Source organism: Culex pipiens, chromosome 1 (assembly GCF_016801865.2).
Source record: "Culex pipiens pallens isolate TS chromosome 1, TS_CPP_V2, whole genome shotgun sequence".
NCBI lineage: Eukaryota > Metazoa > Arthropoda > Insecta > Diptera > Culicidae > Culex > Culex pipiens.
This window is the reverse complement of record NC_068937.1, coordinates 14,266,007-14,287,426: the sequence shown is the minus strand read 5'-3', so window position 1 is coordinate 14,287,426 and position 21,420 is coordinate 14,266,007. Positions and strand designations below refer to the sequence as shown.

Sequence of the window (21,420 nt, the reverse complement as noted above, 5' to 3'; positions counted from 1 at the left end):
GTGAATGTTTCCAGGTTAGCGTGCACACTTTACACGAGGTAAATAAACAGCTGTCACTTTAAATAAACACCCAGTTGCAAATCACGAAACCAAGGTAGGCCAATTGCTTGTTGATGTCGGCCTTACAAGTATTTTTTTCTTCGGATTTCTTAGGGGTTTGCATTTCATTTTTATTTTCTTACTTTTCAAGAAATGATAAAAATCAGTCATTCCCAAAACACTTTAGAGCATTTTTTGAGCTAAATTAATTAATTAAAATGCAAAAGAATTTTACATTTTAGTATTGACAAATGTTAAAATATTGTGATTTGGGCTTTTTACAATTTTGAGTGTTCTGTTTTTAAAAAAAAAATCAAAATTTAGATTTATAGAATTAAAAATTTTAAGTATTGTGGAATAAGAAAAACTAAATTTCCAAATTTGAGAAGTTAAAAAAATAAGAAACAGTTTTGGAATTTAAAACATAAAAACCTAGGAAATTTTTAAACCTAAAAAATTAAATAGATGGGACTTGCAACTTTGAAATATACGATTTTTTTAAATTATGGAGTTTTTTATTAAGGGTTTTTTTAGTTTTACAGTTTAATTTTTTTTTTGTGGTTTGAGGATATTTCAAATAAAATAATATAAGAATATTTAAAATTTCTGAAACTGATTTTTTTTTTAGATTTAAGAAACATAAGAAATACAATTTTTAAAATTTTAAAATATAAGAAATTTTACATTTTGGATTAAACAATTTTCAAAGTTTTTAATTTAAAAGTTTGGAGTTTTGGAACTTTAGGAATCATTATGTTTTTGATTAAATTATTTTTGAAATTAAAAAATAGTTTTTTTTTATTGTACGATTTTGGAATAAACAAATTTTAGAACACTGAAAATTTCAAAACTGAAAGTTTTAAATTGATAAAACTCTTTAATTTGTATTTAAAGTTTAAAATAATTTAAGAATGGTGAAATTAAATTTAACTTTTCAAACTTTGAAATTTTGTGAATTTTGAATTAAATTTTGAAATTTTCAGCACTGATTGAAGCTTTTTTCAATTCTATATTGTAGATATTTGGAACATAGAAACCAAACAATTTTAGAATTACGAAATTTTGGAGTTCAAGAATTTTGTGATTTACGATTTTTCTGAATTTTAAAACTTTTATTGAATTTTAAAATTCTAGGATTATGGGATGAACAAATTTTAGAATATTGGAAAGTTAAAAACTGAAATTCGTTGAGGTATTCGATATTTTTGCAAAGTGAAAATTTTATAGAACTTAAAGAACTAAATTTTAAAAATTTAAGGATTTTTCTTTGCTAAATTTTACAGCTGTGGTTTTTTTTTTAAATTCAGGAGACTTTGAGGAATTCTAGAATTAGAAATTTTTTTTTTTTCCATCTTTGTATAGTTTTAAAGTAAAGAAAGTCACAATTATAAAATTTTGTTCATAATTTTTATATTACATAATTTATAAAATATCAAAATTATAAAATTTCGAAATTTTGAAACAAATTAAATTTAGGAAATTAAAATTTTTGAATATGAAAATTTGATGATTGTTGAACCAAAGATTTTGAAGAACTTTCATTTTTAAGAATTTAAAGCAACTTTGTGGAATTTTTAATATAAAACTAAATAATAAAATTGTGGGTTAGTTGAACTTTTTTTTTAATTTGAAAAAATCAAAAAACAGAAATTTAAAATGTTGTTCACATTTTTTTTATTAAGGAATCGTAAAATATCAAAATTAAAAAAAAAAATCAGAAATATAAAACTTTATAAATTCAAAATGTTGAACAAAATGTTTCTAAAATTCATGGAAAATAAAAAAAATAATAAAAAAAATATTTAGAATTCAAAACATGCTGAGATTTTTTAAATTTTAAAATAAATAAAATTTAGTTTTTTTTTAATATTTAGTCTAAGTTTTTAGTATTTCAGAACTCAAAAATCTTAAAATTTTACATATTGTTAATTTTGCAATTGAAGAATTATAAAATAGCCAAATTAAAAAAATCTGAAATATAAAACTTTGAAATTCAAAATGCTGAAAAAAATGTTTCTAAAATTCATAAAAAAATTAAAATTTAGTTTTTTGTTATAAAAAATATTTAGAATTAAATAACATGGTGAAATTTTTCAATTCTAAAATAAATAAAATTTGGGTTTTTTTTATATTTAGTCTAAGTTTTTTGAATTTCAAAACTCAAAAATCTTAAAATTTTACATTTTGTTAATTTTGCAATTGAAGAATCATTAAAAATCAAAATTTAAAAATTTCAAAATTATAAAACTTTGGGAATTTAAAATGTCGGAAAAAAAGTTTCTAAAATTCATGAAAAATTTAAAATTTAGTTTTAAAACAATACATTTTATTAATTTTGCAATTGAAAAATTTTTAAACTGTTAAATTGAGAAATTTTGATTTTCTTTCTAACAGTTGAACGGGTCAAATTTCCATCTCAACTTTTTAGTCAATATTATTTGTTTTGGTTAGTTTCACCATAATTCGCTTTCATTTTGGAACGGGAATACAAAATTATATTAATCTTGCGTTTTATCAATTACTTTCACAGAAAGCATCATCCCAAGTACCAATCTCCTGATTTTGCTCGATCGTTGATCAATATTTTAAAAGCAAACGCTTTGCCAAATCAAACGTGTACTGAAAAAGGCACTTATCGACTAATAGAAGTCAACAATATATTATTAATTTCATACTTTACGAGTATATAATCACTAATCAACAATTCATAATGCATACCACAATAAATGCATTCGAAAAATAAACGTAGTGTGTGTCCAGACAATATACAAGTTATTTTTTCTTTTGGAAACATCCAAATCCAGTCATTTGCTCAACTTTCGCGACGAATTTCCCACGTCTTGCTGTTAAAAAACCTTCCATCTCGCTGGGAAGGCACAAGAGTGCTTCGTCTTTCTCAACCTTAAAAAAATCAACAAACCCCCCACTTTACAGTATAATCAAATACTGCGGACATCGGTGCGTCAGCAGCACCATCGTCAGCGACAGCAACAGGTGCAGCTGCAGCGTCGGCAGCGCCAACGGAATCGTCGACGCCAGCGACGCCATCAGACTTTTGCCCTTCGCCACGGAGGAATCGTGCCTGCCGCCGTCGGACGCATCGAGCCGCTCCTGCTCTTCCAGATCTTCAATCAGCTGGCCATAGCTGGTCGCTGCTGGCGAGAGGACGCCACCGCCGGCCTTACTTTTACGATTGAGCAAATTTTTGTGCAACTTGGTCAGCTTGGAGAGGCGGCGCAGATTGTCCGCCTCGTTCCGATCCCGATTGCTGGTGGGTGGTGCCTGATGGGAAGGTTCCTCGAGGGGGACAGCCGCGGCCAGCGAGGGCCTCCGACAGTGGGTGGCCCCGGTGCGGCGCAGTTGGCCAAAGTCGGCTTTGGGGTTAGTTTGGGGGTTAGAGAGAGGACTAAAGGTTGGTACTGACATAAGCTCCTGCAGTTTGGCGGACTTTTCCGCCTCCTCCTGGCGCAGCTTCTCGTAGTCGGCGGTCATCTGCTGGTGGGCGAGCGACAGCTTCTGGTTGGTGCTGAAAGGGGTGGTAAAAAGAAAGGTGGTTTAGAGGGACGTGTTCCGGCGCGAGGCGTCGAACATCTAGTACAAAAATACTAACTCCTTCAGTTCGTTGATGAATTCCTGTTTCTCGGAAATCTCATCACGAAGCGCCGACACCTGCTTCGTGTGGGCGTCCCGCAGTTGGTCCATCTGGTTCTCGAAGGCGGCCTTCAGCTGGTCAGCCTTTTGCTTCTCTTCGGCGTTGACGGCGGAGACCTGCTCGGCGGCTTTGAGCTTGGCGCATTCTTCCCGCAGGGCGTCCACGTTCTCCTCGAGGGTGCGCTTCTTGTTCTCGGCTTCGCGCATCGACTCCTGCAGGGACTTCATGCGGGCTTCGTGCTGGGAGATCAGCAGTCGGCACTCGCTGAGGTCCTTCTCGTACTCGCCGACCTTTCGGTTGGCCTCCTGCTGGAGATTCTCCAGGTTCGAGCACCGTTGCGAGACGTTCTTCGCCTCGGACTTCATCTTGCTGATGTACAACCGGGCCACGGTGAATTCCTCCTCCAGTTTGCCCGCGGAAGCCTCCACGTTCAGCTTCATCTCGTTCTGGTCGGCGGCCAGCGCTTGGCCAACCTCGGACAAGTCCCGCAGCAGATTGCTCAACATCTCGTTGATTCGCTTCTTCTGGTGTGCCGACATGTCCTTCAGCTGCTGCAGCTCCGACTGGGCACTGTTCAGCGAGGCCTGCTTCTGCAGCAGCTCATCGTTGACCGAGTCAATCTCCTTGTTCTTGGACTCAATCTCCTGCGACTTCTGGTCGTAGTTGACGGCAAGTTCCTCCAGCGCCTGTAGCACCTCCTTGACCTCCTCCTTGGCGCTTTCGTTCTCCTGCTGAATCCTCGTCATCTCCGCCTGCAGGTTCTCGTAGTCTCGCCTCGTGTTCGCAATCAGCTCCTCCTGGTCCATGATCTGCTCCTTCAGCTTCTCCACGTACTGCGACTGCTGGTTGATCTCCTCGTCCTTGTCGTCCAGCTGCTGGTACAGTCGCTCACGTTCCTGCTCCAGCGCGGTCCGCTCGTCGGCGCTGATCGATCCGACCATCGTCAGTCCACTCGGAGTGGCCGGCACCGGCAGATCCACCACCGGTTTCTCCAACAGAACCTCCACGTTCGGTGTGCTAGCCTCCATCACGTCCTGCAGGTCGAGCTGCTCCTCCTCGTTGACCGTCTCACCGGCGCGCCATCTCGCCAGTTCCGCCTCCAGCTTCTCCACCTTACCCTTGAGCCGGCCATTCTTTTCCTTTTCCCGCTCGTACCGACGCTTCCACTCTTCCGCCGTCAACTCCTCGTTCACGCAGACCACGTTCTTGACCGTCTTGGCGCTGCAACGAGAAGAAGAAGAAAATCATTAAAAACAGATTGCCGATGTAAGGGCAGGGTGGCCACCAGATTTCGATTTACAAATCCCCGGTTTATTCCCGGAGCCAAAAGGTCAAATTACAACGTTTTCAATCTGACATGAATATCTTTTTCGTTTAATATTTTTATTTCTCACGATAGTTTTTAAAAGGTCCTAGCACTACTTGAAAATGTAAAAACAGGTTAGAATAAAGTTAAAAATTTGGACGGAAATTTGTTTTATCAAGGTTGTTATTCGATAGAATTATCGCCGATAATATTATCGTCTAACGCTAACGATAATGGTTATCGTTATCGTCAGGATCATAACGATAATCTATCGTAATCGTTATTCCGATAATTCTGTTGGCGATAATCTCATCGCCGAAAACGGACGATAACTCATATTTAAAATCTTTCCTAAATTGATGGTATACAACATCAAGTTAAATTTTTAATGCATTCACTATTTTTTGATAAGGTAGTAAGTTTCAATATTACTGAAAAAAATACCGTATTTTTTCGAAAATACTATTTTTTAATATAATTAGCAACATGAGCAACTCTCTACGAAATCGGCCGATTTCGACCATTTTTATTTTTTGTAATTTTTTATTTGACTCAAACTTTGTGGGGGCCTTCCCTATGACCAAATAAGCTATTTTGCGTCATCGGTTCACCCATACAAGTCTCCATACAATTTTGGCTGCTGTCCATACAAAAATGGTATGTAAATATTCAAACAGCTGTAACTTTTGAGTGAATTTTCTGATCAATTTGGTGTCTTCGGCAAAGTTGTAGATATTGTTGAGGACTTTTGAGAAAAAAATAGGTACACGGAAAAAAACATTGATTTTCGAGATTTTTTGATATGTTTTAGGGGACAAAAATCCGCAACTTTTGAGCCATAGAGAAACATGGTCAAAAAATCTGCCGCCGAGTTATGAATTTTTGAAAAAATAGTGATTTTTGGAAAAAAATGAAGTTTCATGCAAAAACAAGTTTGACATTACTTTTTAATGCAAAATTGAATTTGCAATCGAAAAGTACTTTACAGATTTTTTGATAAAGGGCTCCGTTTTCAAGATATAGCCACCGAAAGTTTGATTTTAGCGAAATATTTGCAGTTTTTCAATTTTTAAAAATAGTGACCATGAGTGACCATTTCTAATTTTTTTTTTAAAGTTCAGAAAATTTGCTATAAAATTGTCTAAGAGACATTGAAGATTGGACCTCGGGTTGCTGAGATAGAGCCGCTTTAAGAAAAAGAAACACGAAAATTGAAGTTTTCTAAATCTCACCAAAACAACCCACCTTTTTCTAATGACGATATCTCAGCAATTAATGGTCCGATTTTCAATGTTAATATATGAAACATTCGTGAAATTTTCCGATCTTTTCGAAAAAAATATTTTGAAAATTTTTAAATCAAGACTAACATTTTAAAAGGGCCAAATATTGAATATTACGCCCATTTAAAATTTAGAAATGGTCACTCATGGTCACTATTTTTAAAAATTGAAAAACTGCAAATATTTCGCTAAAATCAAACTTTCGGTGGCTATATCTTGAAAACGGAGCCCTTTATCAAAAAATCTGTAAAGTACTTTTCGATTGCAAATTCAATTTTGCATTAAAAAGTAATGTCAAACTTGTTTTTGCATAAAACTTCGATTTTTTCCAAAAATCACTATTTTTTCAAAAATTCATAACTCGGCGGCAGATTTTTTGACCATGTTTCTCTATGGCTCAAAAGTTGCGGATTTTTGTCCCCTAAAACATATCAAAAAATCTCGAAAATAAAAAAAAATACGTATTTTGGGAAATTGAGTTTTAGTGAAAAAAAAGTTGATAAAAAAATCTGCAAATTTTTTTTTCCGTGTACCTATTTTTTTCTCAAAAGTCCTCAACAATACCTACAACTTTGCCCAAGACACCAAATTGATCAGAAAATTCACTCAAAAGTTACAGCTGTTTGAATATTTACATACCATTTTTGTATGGACAGCTGCCAAAATTGTATGGAGACTTGTATGGGTGAATCAATGACACAAAATAGCATATTTGGTCATAGGGAAGGCCCCCACAAAGTTTGAGCCAAATAAAAAAATACAAATAAAATCCATTTCCGGTTTTGGTAGAGAATTGCTTACATGGGTTTGACAAACGAAGCAAAATTCGGAATGCTTTTTCACAGTTATTAATTTTTTTTTTTGTTAAATACTAAAATTTTCAGAAAATACCGATTTTTTCGAAAATACTCAAATTTTCAAAATTTGCATCATGCGTATCAAACGAAGCGAAATTCTGCATGCATTTTCACTTTCATTAGGTTTTTTTTTGTAAAAAAGTAAATTTTTTACAGAATATCGTATTTTTTTAAAGTATTCAAATTTTCATAATTTGCAATAATGGTATCAAACGATATTTAATTTTAACTGCATTTTCATGGTTTTGATATATTTTTTTTTGAGTACAGATGTTTTACTCCAAAACCTCTAAAACTGTGAAAATGCATACACAAATTCGCTTCCTTTGATACCCATGATGCAAATTATGAAAATTTGAGTACTTAAAAAAAAACAGTATTTTGAGAAGATTTGAGTATTTTATTAAAAAAAACTCAAAACCAGTGAAAATTCAGGTAAAATTTCAAATCGTTTAATACTCATACTACAAATTAGGCCGATGCAAATATTTAAAAAAGTTTTTGTCCCTCGGCCCTGGCCGAGGTCAAGGGGGGGGGGGGGGGGCAAAAAAATAAAAAAATATAAAAATTTAAATAACAAGCCATAGTCTTCAAATTTAAATGAAAAAAGTGTTTTAAAATGCATTTTACACTAGTTCAGTTGTTTTGCAATCTCTAGTTTTCAAAAAATCCTAGATCTGACAAAAATAAAAATTGTATCGAAAAGATTTTGCATCGAAAATTTTCAAAAAAAATTATGATTTTTTAATAAACCCAAACATGCTAAAAATGATTTTAAACGCAGAAGAATGTATTTTAATTTGTTTTAAGCTGGTTGCACTTGAATTTTCATTGAAATTTTGAAGTTTATTGTAAAAATATTTTTTTTGCCCCCTGATTTTTCGGGCCAATTTTGAAGGGGGGGTGACAAAAACTTTTAAAAATATTTGTACCAGCCTTATGGACATTTGAGAATCTTCAAAAAAAATAGATGTTTTGTGAAAATTTAAGTTTTTTTTTGAAAAATGCGGTATTTTGTGAAAACTAGAGCATTTTATTTAAAAAATACTTAATATTGAAAGTTTGGCCCGTACAAAATGTTAGTCTTGATTTAAAAAAAAATGAAAATATTTTTTTCGAAACGATCGGAAAATTTTACGAATGTTTCATATTTTAACATTGTAAACCGAACCATTAGTTGCTGAGATATCGACATTAAAAAATGTAGGGTTGTTTGGGTGAGACTTAGAAAACATCAATTTTCCTTTTTTTTAACCTTGCATGACAATATCTCAGCAACTAAGGGTCGTATCAACAAAGTTCAAAAAAGCAAAATATAGAGAATTTTCTCTGCTTTTCAAAAGTAAACACTAATTTAAAAAATTAATAACTGCAACTACTTTCAAAAAAAAAAAAATCCTAAAAATGGCTATAATTTGAAAACGGTGCAGTTTATCAAAAATTCACTGAAATACTTTTTAATTGCAAATTCGATTTTACATCTAAAAATGAAGGTGAAAAAATTTTTGTGACCAATATTTCGATTTTTTAAAAATCAGCATTGATTCAAAAAATCTTAACTCGTTCAAAGATTTTTTGCCCGCTTTGGAAATTTCTGATAAGTTGGCATTTGAAGTCTACTAAAACATATCAGAAAACAGAAAAAAATTAAAAATTGTGTGTTTGCAAATCAATTTTTAAGTGACAAAAAGTGCAATTAAATTTCGCTTCGTTTGATACCCCTATTGCAAATTATGAAAATTTGAGTACTTATAAAAAACGGTATTTTGTGATGATTTGGGCATTTCATTCAAAAAACTCTTAAACAGTGAAAATTCAGGTAAAATTTCAGATCGTTTAAGGGGTTACATACATGTAAATCGGCAAAAATGTCAGAGGTCGGTTTGAGCACATAATTAAACTTTTTTTCAAAATCTGTTTTCAGGGCATTAAAATATACATTTTCATCTATTAACAAAACAAATTTGAAGACATTTGGTTGTATCATTGCCGAGATATAGCTATTTGAAGCTGGCAGTTTCAGAAAACGGGTGCCACGATATCTCAACATTGCTTCGACCAAATCGGCTCAAAATTTTGGCGAAGACTCGTTAAACCGGTCCCGTGTGCATGACGAAGGCAGATTTTCAAAAAGTTTATTTAAAAAAAAGATAAAAATATTTTTCAGTTTTTCATATAAAAAATCGCCAGTTTTTGATTTTTGTATTTTTTGAAAATTCAAAATTTCAAAATCGGGCTTCGTCATGCACACCGGACATTGTCTTGGGAGTCTTCACCTAAAATTTCAGCCAATTTGGTCTATCCCATCTCGAGATATCGTGGCACCCGTAAATCAACTTGGTGTTCAGAGAAAAACGCTCAGAAAGTTAGACAGTTGGCTTTGCGCATGGCAAAATTCTGAGCTTAAATCGTCTCTAACTCAGTTAAATCATGAAATATCTTCATGAAACTTTCAGGAGTGATTGAAAATCATCGTTTAAGTGGATTTAATAAATTTTCTGTAATATGAAATTTTTTGATTTTCTACATGTATGTAACCCCTTAATACCCACACTGCAAATTATAAAAATTTGATAATAAAAAAAAGTTTTTTTTTATGAAAATTTAGGTATTTTTGAAAAAAAAAACGGTATTTTGTGAAAACTAGAGCATTTCATTCTAAAATACTAGTACAGTAAAAAAGCATACCAAATTTAGCTTTGTTTGATACCCATATTGCAAATTTTGTAAATTTGAGTTCTTAAAAACGATATTTTGTGATTTTTTTTAGTATTTATACTTTTAAACATGCCCGTTGCAAATATTTTTCAAAGTTTATGTCGCCCTCCCCCCTTCAAAATCGGCCTGAATAATCAGGGGGCAAAAACATATTTTTTTTAAACTATAAAATTTTAATGAAAATTAAAGTTCAATCGAAAAACAGTTCAAATGCATTTTCCTGCGTTTATAATCATATTTAGCATAAATTTTCATGAAATACCAATATTCGACAATAAGTTTTTTTCGCAAAAAAAAATCCGTCGATACCTCGATATTTTGAAAACTAATGATTGAAAAGCAACTGGGCGTGTGTAAAATGCATTTTAAAACACTTTTTTCATCCAAATGTTGACACCTAGGATTGTTATTAAAATTATTAAAATTTTTATATTTTTTTTTGCCTCTGATTTCGTAGGAGAATTGCTCAGGCATCTGTTTTGCCGGAAGAAGTAATTTTCGAGCTTGACCTACTTGTGACCTACCTACTCTGAATATATTTTATTTCGAAAATTTCAGAAAAAATTCTGTAACAAATATTTTTTTATAGTTTTTTTTAAAAAACAACACAAATTTTTTACATTTAAATTAAAATATAAATAAAAGTTGGTATTTTACTTTTGGGGTGACAATTTCACATTTGAAGGCCACGTGGTTTATTTACGTTTCCTGAATGAGGTATTAGACTATAACAAACAAACAATCAAACTATTTGACAGATTTGCATAAATTTGGCTTCGTTTGCGTCAAACAGAAAAAAGTGCGAGTTCGTTTGTTTGTTTGCCATAGTCTGATACCTCCTTAAGTATCCTAAAAAAACAATTTAAAATATCTTAAATTATAAATAATTCAGGTATTTTAAATGTAAAAAAATGTACTATTTTTTTTTATATTTTTCAAAGTTTTTGTCTGTTGCCTTTGGCGAGGTCAAAGGAAGGGCCAAAAAAGTTAAAAAGGTTGAAAAATTCAACTACAAGCCGCCACTTCAACATTTAGATGAAAAAATGTTTTAAAATGCACAGTAATAAATTCAAAGCAATGTTGATTGATTATTTTACACAGTGTCAAAAAGGTTTTAACTTTGGTTTTACCGAATATTTCATTTAGAATATTTATAATAATATTTATATAGACTAAAAAAACCCGTTTTTCCCCCCAGAAGTGGCCACCCTGCCAGGAACCAAAACAACTCACCGTCGTCCAAAGTCGAGCGTGGACTTGGTTTCCGCCTCGTTGAAGCTGGCCGGCGAGCAGCAGATGACGATCGTGGTGCGTGCATTGCCACCGAGCGACTCCTGCAGGATACGCGTCAGCTTCGAGTCACGGTACGGGATGTGGGTTTTGTTGCCGTCGGCCAGCGCCGAAATCACATTTCCGAGCGCCGACAGCGACTTGTTGATGTTCTTCGCCTCGTCCAGCACCGTTCCCTCAGCCCCCGTTTTTGACACCTTCTCCGAACCCGCCAAATCGACCAGGTACAACTTGCCCGAAAGCTTCTTCTGGTTCTCGAGGTTCTCCTGCTTGACGTTGATCAGAAAGACCGAGTGCGATCGCGACGAGTGCTCGTTCATGTTGGTCACGGCAATGTGCCGGTTCGATTTGCCCTCCTCGATCACCTCGAACACGTCCTCCGGGCTCGACACGAACCGCTCCGTCGCACCCTTCACGTACGGCACCCGGTTCTTGTCCTCGTGCACGCTCAGGTTCACCTTGGACACGTCCAGCAGATCCCGGATCTTGTCCATGTAGATCTCGTAGTACGACACCTTGATGTGGAACTCCAGGTTCACCTCCATGCTGTAGATGTGGTTGAAGATGTCGTTGACGATGCGCGGGATGATGCCCTGCTTGCCCGGGTCGCCGATCACGCCCTCCATCGTGTGCGTCTTACCGGACGAGGTCTGACCATAGGCGAAGATCGTGCCGTTGTACCCGGCCAGCACGTCGCTGACGATCGATTTGGCCGCCTCATTGTACACCTTTTCCTGTGTCGCGTTCGGTTTGAACACTTTGTCAAACAGGTATACTTTGCCCTAAAAAGAGGAAGACAAGAAGAAGACTTCAATTAGAATTTATACTTTAACATTAGCGAATCTTAATCATTAAGGTTTTGCAATTTCCCTCTACTTAATATGCACGACACACAATTTGCTAATTCGTGAACATGCGCTTCTTCGCCCTCTCTTTTCTTATAAAACCTGCTTGCGGTGGTAACTCAGGTGTGTACTTCCCAACAAGAAGAAGAGGTGAAAACCGTTTAAGCATGATGGCACGGTTTTTACTCGGCCCTTTTTTTGTACTCAACACACTTCTTTTTGAGAAAAGGTGCGTGAGTCATAAAACGATGAGCGGTTGTTGTTGGTGTCGGAAGTTTCTGAATGGCGGATTATGCTTGTCTTAACACTGTTTAGTTATAACATTAGCTCACTTGTACTAAGCTTGCAGGTTTTCCTATAGAATTAGCGGCCCTATAAGTCCCTAATCATTATCTATATATATACAAAATTTCGACGGTTTTGTTCGAACGCGAATCAATTCAGCATGGAACATCAGATCGAGGTGCTCTTTGTTGCGTTGGGTTCGTATAAGCCAAAGGAAGGTTCTTACGCTAACTAATTGACACTTTGGCCACTCTGGAACCGATTACGGAGTATCGGCAAATTGTATGGAGAAAGTTACGTAAAATCATATTTTGATCATAGGAGGCTGAATAAGCAAAAAAGCAAAAAACGTAAAAAAAGGCAGAACGAAGTTTGTCGGGTAAGGCTTGTTTACTACAGTCGACTCTCTGGCTGTCGATCTTCTCGATATCAATATTGCTCCATCTATCGATAAATTCTTCAGTCCCTTCAAACTGCATACTTCGATTGACTTTATTCCTCGATATTTTCTCTTGCTTGAAGGATCTCTTCCTCGACGGTCCCTTGGATTCTGTTTGCCTTAAAAATCTCTTCCGGTTGTCAATATTGTCACTATCTCATGGCTTGCATAGACATTTTTCTTTGTGAAACGAAGCTTCAATGTTTGACAATAGTTTGTTTTTGTTTGCTGGACGTTGTCATGATTCTCTCCCATAGCTGGGTACCAAGAAAAACATTTTTTCAATCGAGTCTTCATTTTGCATCGTTCTGTAAACTGATGATTCTCTTCCTCGACGGTCCCTTGGATATTGATAACCAGAGAGTCGACAGTATAACCTTAAAAAGCTGTCCCGGTTCGTCTCAGTTGACGGTACAGCAAATATATTGAAGAATGCTAAAGATCGACCATATAACAAAACAAAATTCCGCTCGAAGCTTCCTTGTTTTGCAGATTCCAAAGAAGAGCAGGATAGACTGTTTGTTTACAAATATACATAGTCCAATTTACATTGTTTTACTCGAACTCAAGCCACTTCAACGAATCATTTTTGCGCTTAACTTTAAGCGGTAGGCCTGGCCTATTCTCCAAAATGCTTTCAAATTATTGGCTTCATGGATTCTTTTAACTTTGATTGAATCAAGCTACATTTTTATTGAAAATTTCTCATGTATTAATCCTCTAACGCCCATGGTTACTCCAGAGCACCACTATTTTTTTGTGTTCAAAATTAAATTTCTCTACAACCATTCATTTTTTCAACCTGGTTCATTCTACTTTAGTTTATATGGAATGTCAGCTTATAACCATTAAAATTTCGGGAAGGGGTTAAAAATAAAGGTAACATAAGGACGTAGGGCTAGTGATTTTTGAACGCACAAAAATCGAAATTTCACGGCATGCTAATTACAAAACATAGGAATTTCACGGCAATTTCACGGTACTCTGAAAACTGCTCAAAAATGAATCAGAAAATGTGTTCTTTTAGCATAATTATGAACAGAAAAGTGTCTTAAAAGTTTGCAGTAGTTCAAGATGCAAAATAAACCCCCTGACACTAACTACTTATTTAAAAATAGTTATAGTTATAGAGCAATTCCAGCCCAAAACAGGAATTTTTCAGGTACTTTTTTCTCGACCCTCTCCGATTTCAATGAAACTTTGTAGACATGTTATCCTACGCTTATATAAGCCATTTTTGTGTATATGGAGCCAGTTCCACTCGATAATGACATTTGAGAAGGGCGTAAGTGTTTTAAATATTTTTGAAATTCGGAATTTAAAAATTTCTGTATCTCGAAGCCGTTGCATCGTATCAAAAAGTGGTCAGAGACAAACTTGTAGGAAATTTGACGGGCTTTCCGAAAAAAATACACTGAAAGAAAAAAACACTCTACTTTTACGAGATTTTTCGATTTTTAAGTTTAAAAGTCAAATTTGAGGGGGAGCCCACGATTTTTTTTCGTTCAAAATTTTTGTGAAGATAGCCTAAAATGTTACAAAAAGACTCAAGAAAAATTTAGGATGGAGCAACTCACCTAAAAAAATAAAAAAAAAAAATTTACTGAAACGGTTTTTTTCAAAAGTGCTCTAAACGTCAAAATTTTCACAAACCGATAGTGGGAATCGATTCTCCAGACAATTTTACATAAAAGTCTCCATATTGACTACTGTCCTAAGTCCAATCCTTGTGAAGTTACAGCGGTTTTAAAAATAAAAATGTTGAAAAAATAGGGTTTTTGATGGTTTTTTGCGATTTCTATATGACAGACTTGATTTTTCAGTCTCGAAAATATTTTTACCGGAAAGCTCGTCCAATTTCCCATTAGATTGTCCTTGACCACTTTTCAAAATAACGTATTTTTTTGATGATTTAAGCTAATTTACTATCCAGGTTACTATACTACACTGAAAAAATATTATGTTTTCAGTTATGAGCAATGTAATTAGCTTATATCTGTAAGCCCATACATCCAATTGAAATGTGGTCAAAGACAAACTTATGGGAAATTTGACGAGCTTTCCGGTAAAAATATTTTCGAGACTGAAAAATCAAGTCTGTCATATAGAAATTGCAAAAAACCATAAAAAACCCTATTTTTCAACATTTTTATTTTTAAAACCGCTGTAACTTCACAAGTATTGGACTTAGGACAGTAGTCAATATGGAGACTTTATGTAAAATTGTCTGGAGAATCGATTCCCACTATCGGTTTGTGAAAATTTTGACGTTTAGAGCACTTTTCAAAAAAACCGTTTCAGTAAATGATTTTTGTATTTTTTTAGGTGAATTGCTCCATCCTGCATTTTTCTTGAGTCTTTTTGTAACATTTTAGGCTATCTTCAAAAAAATTTTGAACGAAAACAAATCGTGGGCTCCCCCTAGAATTTGACTTTTAAACCTAAAAATCGAAAAATCTCGTAAAAGTAGAGTGTTTTTTTCTTTCCGTGTATTTTTTTCGGAAAGCCCGTCAAATTTCCTACAAGTTTGTCTATGACCACTTTTTGATACGATGCAACGGCTTCGAGATACAGAAATTTTTAAATTCCAAATTACAAAAATATTTAAAACACTTACGTTCTTCTCAAATGTCATTATCGAGTTGAACTGGCTCCATATACACAAAAATTGCTTATATAAGCGTAGAATAACATGTCTACAAAGTTTCATTGAAATCGGAGAGAGTCGGGTACAACCGATTCCCCATTTGGCATGGAATTGCTCTATATTAGCTTGATTTAGATGAATAAAAAAAAAACCGTCAGTGTAATTTATGTTTCAGCTATTGTAATTTTATTGAGATTTTAGAAATTGGATTTGCTAAAATATCTCAAAAACGAAGCACATCCTAAACGTCATATTCATGAAAAGTAGAATCAGTAAAAAAGGTGTAGTAAAATTTTGTTTGTTTTCCAAATTTTCATCAATAAGAAAATTTGAGTATTTAAATAAAGTTTAGGCAAAACTTCATAAATAGCAGTTTTTACATTTACAATTCCACAAAATAATAATACACTGCAAAATGCTTTTTAAATTTTATTTCGAAAATACATAATTTATAATCCAAATATTAAAAAAAAAATAATATCACATTAAATGCAACTGCATCGTTATTTTTATCAATTTTACAATGATTTAAAAATTATAAAGTTTAAATTTTTCAAGTTGTCTTTTAATGTAGAGATGGATAATATTCTTTAACAACTTTTTTGTAATGTTGTGGAATAAAGACATTTTGCTGGAAATGTATAATCAATGATCAACTTTCTGCACTTCGTAGAATATTCTTATAAACATTATCTTCAACAAATTATTCTAAATCTGACAGGCAATATATTTGAATTGCATACTGCTTCCAAAATGCTTGTTAAAAACCTTGAGAAGTGTTTGAATTTAAAAATTAAAGCAGAAATGCAATAAGCAGCGATTTATCGATAACTTATTTTAAATTGCGCGGCATTTCACGGTATTTACAAAATTTCACGACCAGGGGTAAATTTCGCGGATTACGCGGCTTCCGCGAAAAAGGCGAAAAATCACCAGCCCTAAAGGAGTGCGAGTTCCCGAAAACACGATTTTTTAAAAAAAATATTTTGGCCCGGATTTCCCGAAATTGAAAAAATATAAACATTTTGGTCTGAAAATCAAAAATTTGGTTGTTAAAATAATAAAGCAATTGAATACTTAAGGAGGCATTAGACTATGACAAACAAACAAAATCGCACATTTTGACAGTTTGCTTGCTTTATTTGTTTTCCTGCACACGGAGAAAAAAGAGTTCCCAAAATCGTAAACAAGCGTTCATGAAAATGGGAACCACGAACAAAGTGTTCAAATCCCATGGTACGATTTCCAAAAACGTACCATGGGATTTGAACACTTAGTTCGTGGTTCCCATTTTCATGAACGCTTGTTCACAATTTTGGGAACTCTTTATTCTCCGTGCATTTGTTTGCAGAAACGTCAGCCTGCATACATCTTGAGTTGTTTGCGAGTTTTGCAAACTGTCAAAAACAAAAAAAAAAAGTGCGAGTTTGTTTGTTATAGTCTAATACCTGCCTTAGAAATAATTTTTAAAGTTTCAATTTTTGTTGGATTTGGCTACTTAAGGAAAAAAAAATACATTTTAAAATCATGGATCTGTCAGCTCGTTCCAGGGGACCACAGTTTATCCATCGTATAATGTTGTCTTTCCTTATTTTTGAATTAAAATAAAAAAAAGGTGATCAGAAAAGATTTTAAGCGTGTTTTTTACCGTTTACATAAAAATTATAAAAAACCTCATTCCAGACAATTTTTTCATCAATTCAAATGTTTTTTTTTCAAGGACAAAAATGGAAACTATTTTTAAAATAAGAAAAAAATAATCTAAAACTGATTATCAGCAATACCTTTTTTAAAAAAAATAACCTGGCCAAAAAATTTGTCGATTTTGTCCACAAAAGTAAATGAAAAAAATCCACTCTTTAAGAGAACGAGAAATTTAATTATTTTTTTTAGTGTAACCTATTTTTCTGATCATAATTAACAACTTTGCAACTGTTACAGATTATTGAAAATTTCATTTGCATTTTTGTATGGAACGCTGCCAAAATTGTACGGAGACTTCTTTGGACAAATTGATGACTCCAAATCTAGAGTTTTTTTAAAGTACCTATAAACTATTGTCTTTCATATGTTTATAGGACCTATTAAAAAAAACTCTAGAAATATCGTTTTTGGACCTCACGAATGCAAAAAAAAAGTGTAGGGGAAATTCTCGTATGTTTGGCAGGTTAAGCACTCGCTCCTAACTCCATCCAATTTGCTGATTTTCACTATTTAAACAACTTATTTTACAAAACTTTTGATAGAAACTTGCTTGCTCACTACTCATTGGGCTATTTATCACTCGATTTCAGTTGAAAACGCTTTAAATTAGTTTTAATTTAATGTCAAAGTTCTGACCTGCCAACATTAGAGGCACGCTGGAATTAGATGCTGTTCCCCTAATTAAAATTAGAAATTACAATAAAATGTCGATTTGCGAAAACCTAGAGAATTGCTCAGTACTGGAATGTAAAATTGCGTCTGCAGTTGTTCGAATTGATATATTTTGGTTCATTAAGTCAACTGCGACTATATTCGAACTAGCGAATCCACTCTGTACGACAATTCGTTAAATAATTCTACATTATATACTGTTTATTTTTTGTCTTTTTTGTAACGCTCTGTAACTTGGTATGACCAAGTTTATCATTAACGACCACAATCACAACACTGCAGTCCTAAATTACATCCTAAGCATTAGAGTGATATTTATCTCTCTTACTAATATTTACAGAGTGTAGTTACTAAGTTGGCCCAGAATAACTCCCAATCCATGTGTCATGACGAAGGTATCGCGAGGAAGCAAAAAAGAAAGAAAAAAAAGACACAGTTTCAGAGCCGCAAACGCGTGAACAGGATGAGGTCATGGTCTGGCTGGCTGCATCGCGTCATACTCACTAACTTTGCGCGCTGGTTCAGTTAGTTGGTTGGTGAGAGAGGGTCAAAACCAGAACCAACATTGTTCACAGAGTTACCGCGATTCTCTGTTTGAAATTTGGAGTGTTAGCTTTTACTTCTTCTTTTGCCCACTCGAAAAATTCGATAATTCGATGATCGATGACGATCACAATTGCTAAACATAATGAAAGAACCAACAAATGCCACTTCACCCCAAACCGATAATAAAGCGATGATGGTGAATGGTCCGGAGTTTGGCCTTTCACGTGTGCTTTCACATTTGAGTGGCATCTCGCGAGCGCGTTAAAAAAACGATTCGATTTGAGAGCACTCGAGAGATTGACGGGTTCAGAAATCACTAAATGGCGTGATAATATTTGAAAAAGTCCGATTAGTCATGCAAGTTTGTAGTAACGAGAGAATGAACAAAGTGGATTAGATCACTGTTGGTTTTGGTTCTGGGATGATGTTGGAAGGTGGTAATTTAAGAACTTTTTTAGGTCATCCTAGGTCATGTGTGAAATCTCGGGGTTTTTTTTTAAAGAAAGTTAAGTTCAGTAAGTTTATATTTACATCGATGTTTAGTAAGAAATGATTGAACAAGTTTTTAATTTGAAACTTCATGAAATCTAGGAAAAGAACAAACAATTTGGTGAATTCTCTTTTTGAAATGAAATACAGTACTTATTTGGTAACTAGGCTGTTCAAAAAATGACGAGGGAATCGTCAATGCAAAATGTTTGAAAAAAATTTATTGAAAACTAAAATTAACTTGAATATATTTCTAGAAGTTATCATGAACTTTTTTTTGGTTGCGACATGAAATTTCATAAAAACTTAAAAAAGTATTTTTTATTTGTGGAAAATGTTTAACTTTTGCATCCGCTTACCCCTCGATTATTTTGCTTTGTTATTGTTTTTTGACGTTTAACTGATTTTTAACTTGGCTGCAGCCCAGTTAAACAACACTCATTTTCCGAAAAACTACTGTAGTTGTCCTTGTTTTGGCATTTTTATCCTGAAAATCATCAAAAGAACTTAAGGAGTTACATACATGTAGAAAATCAAAAAAATTCATATTACAGAAAATTTATTAAATCCACTTAAAAGATGATTTTCAATCACTCCTGAAAGTTTCATGAAGATATTTCATGATTTAACTGAGTTAGAGACGATTTAAGCTCAGAATTTTGCCATGCGCAAAGCCAACTGTCTAACTTTCTGAGCGTTTTTCTCTGAACACCAAGTTGATTTACGGGTGCCACGATATCTCGAGATGGGATAGACCAAATTGGCTGAAATTTTGGGTGAAGACTCCCAAAAATCCCAAAAATCGAAAACTGGCGATTTTTTATATGAAAAACTGAAAAATATTTTTATCTTTTTTTTAAATAAACTTTTTGAAAATCTGCCTTCGTCATGCACACGGGACCGGTTTAACGAGTCTTCACCAAAATTTTGAGCCGATTTGGTCGAAGCAATGTTGAGATATCGTGGCACCCGTTTTCTGAAACTGCCAACTTCAAATAGCTATATCTCGGCAATGATACAACCAAATGTCTTCAAATTTGTTTTGGTAATAGATGAAAATGTATTTTTTAATGCCCTGAAAACAGATCTTGAAAAAAGTTTGATTATGTGCTCAAACCGATTTCTGACATTTTTGCCGATTTACATGTATGTAACCCCTTAAGAGAAACCGTGACCTCCTGAAGGAGGTATTAGACTACAGCAAACAAGCAAACAAAATTCGCACTTTTTGACAGTTTGTCTGCTTTGTTTGTTTGCCTGCATTTGATGGCAGAAACGTCATCCTGAATACATTTTACTTTGTTTGCGAGTTTTATAAGCCAATGGCATTTGAGCAGAGCGTAAGTTAATTTTGTAAATAACTTTGTTCATCGCAATTTAAATATTGCTGTACCTCAAAGAAACAGCTTTCGAATCACAAAGTGGGCAAAGACAAACTTGTAGAAGAGTACGGACTTTCTAGAAAAAAAATACACTGAAAGAAAAAAACACGCCATTTCTATTAGATTTCTCGATTTTTAAGATTAACCCTCTAGAACCTAACCCCGCCTTTAGACTGGCTTCGATCTGAAATATCGCCAAAAATCCATTTTCAAACAATTTTTGATCTTTAAAAAGCATTGGAAAGAAGAACTCTTAAAATTTTAGGGTTGGAAGTTTGACTTGTTTTATGTGACTTTGCCTATGTTTTTAAAAATGTAAATTTTTAGAGGGCAACTTTGGCTGTGTTTTTTACTAACATTTCCTAAATTTTAGGCAAAAAATAAGTATGCAGTAATTTTCGAAGTGTCCCAGACTATGCCTCTACGGACTTTTTTTTACAATTTATATGATAATGGTGCCGTTCTATAGCAGAAGATGTGAAAAACCAATCAACAATTTAAAACGTGACTGTAAACACATGGAAAATTAGATGGCCAAAATGTAATGACAGGAGGTGGTAGAATAGGCCAAATACTACCAAAAACAAACATAAACTAAACAAGATAAATGCAAATTAATATACTAAAAATAAAACAAGAAAAACATAAACAAGAGAAGTAAAGTTTTTCGTAGAACAAAAGTTGCTCAAAATGACCTTCTGAACAAGGGAAAAATAAAATTCTTCGAAATAAAAATTTGGCAGTAGAGGGTTAAAAGCAAAATTTTAAGGTGAAGCAACGATTTTTTTTCGTTCACATTTTTTTGAAAATAGCCAAAGATGTAGCAAAAAGCCTCGCGAAAAATGCAGGATGTGTCTCCTAAAAATACCAAAATCTTTTATTGATTAAATGTCATTTAAAAAAAACGATAGCGAGAATCGATTCTTTAGACAATTTAACATGAAAGTTTCCATATTGACTATTATCCTAAATCCAATCCTTGTAAGTTTCATTGAAATGGGAGAGGACTGGGTACAACGGATTTCCTGTTTGGCATAGATTCGTATCAAACCCACTGAGAATTTTGGCTCGAGCCTCGAGTCGATCTAGCTCGAGATCGAGCCTGAAATACACTGAAACAAAAATTTACACCATTTTTATGAGATTTGTGTATTTTTGTTTAAATAAACTAATTTGAACGTGAGCCTACGATTTTTTTGGTTTAATTTTTTGTGTGTCTTAAAGTCTCTCTTACAAAACTCGAAAATCATTATTTATTGAAGCCAT

At 33.9% G+C, this 21,420-nt stretch overlaps 1 protein-coding gene across 1 annotated transcript in view; it reads right to left on the bottom strand.

Annotated features, from left to right (window-relative positions):
* Positions 1-21,420, bottom strand: part of LOC120427674 (kinesin heavy chain) — a 44,431-nt gene that overhangs the window by 11,426 nt on the left and 11,585 nt on the right. Inside the window, exons 2-4 of the mRNA XM_039592555.2 lie at positions 11,089-11,927; positions 3,650-4,912; positions 3,464-3,565 (exon numbers count right to left, since the gene is read on the bottom strand). Of these exons, the coding sequence (XP_039448489.1) occupies positions 3,464-3,565; positions 3,650-4,912; positions 11,089-11,927 (2,204 nt within the window). The remainder of the gene's footprint in view (positions 1-3,463; positions 3,566-3,649; positions 4,913-11,088; positions 11,928-21,420) is intronic.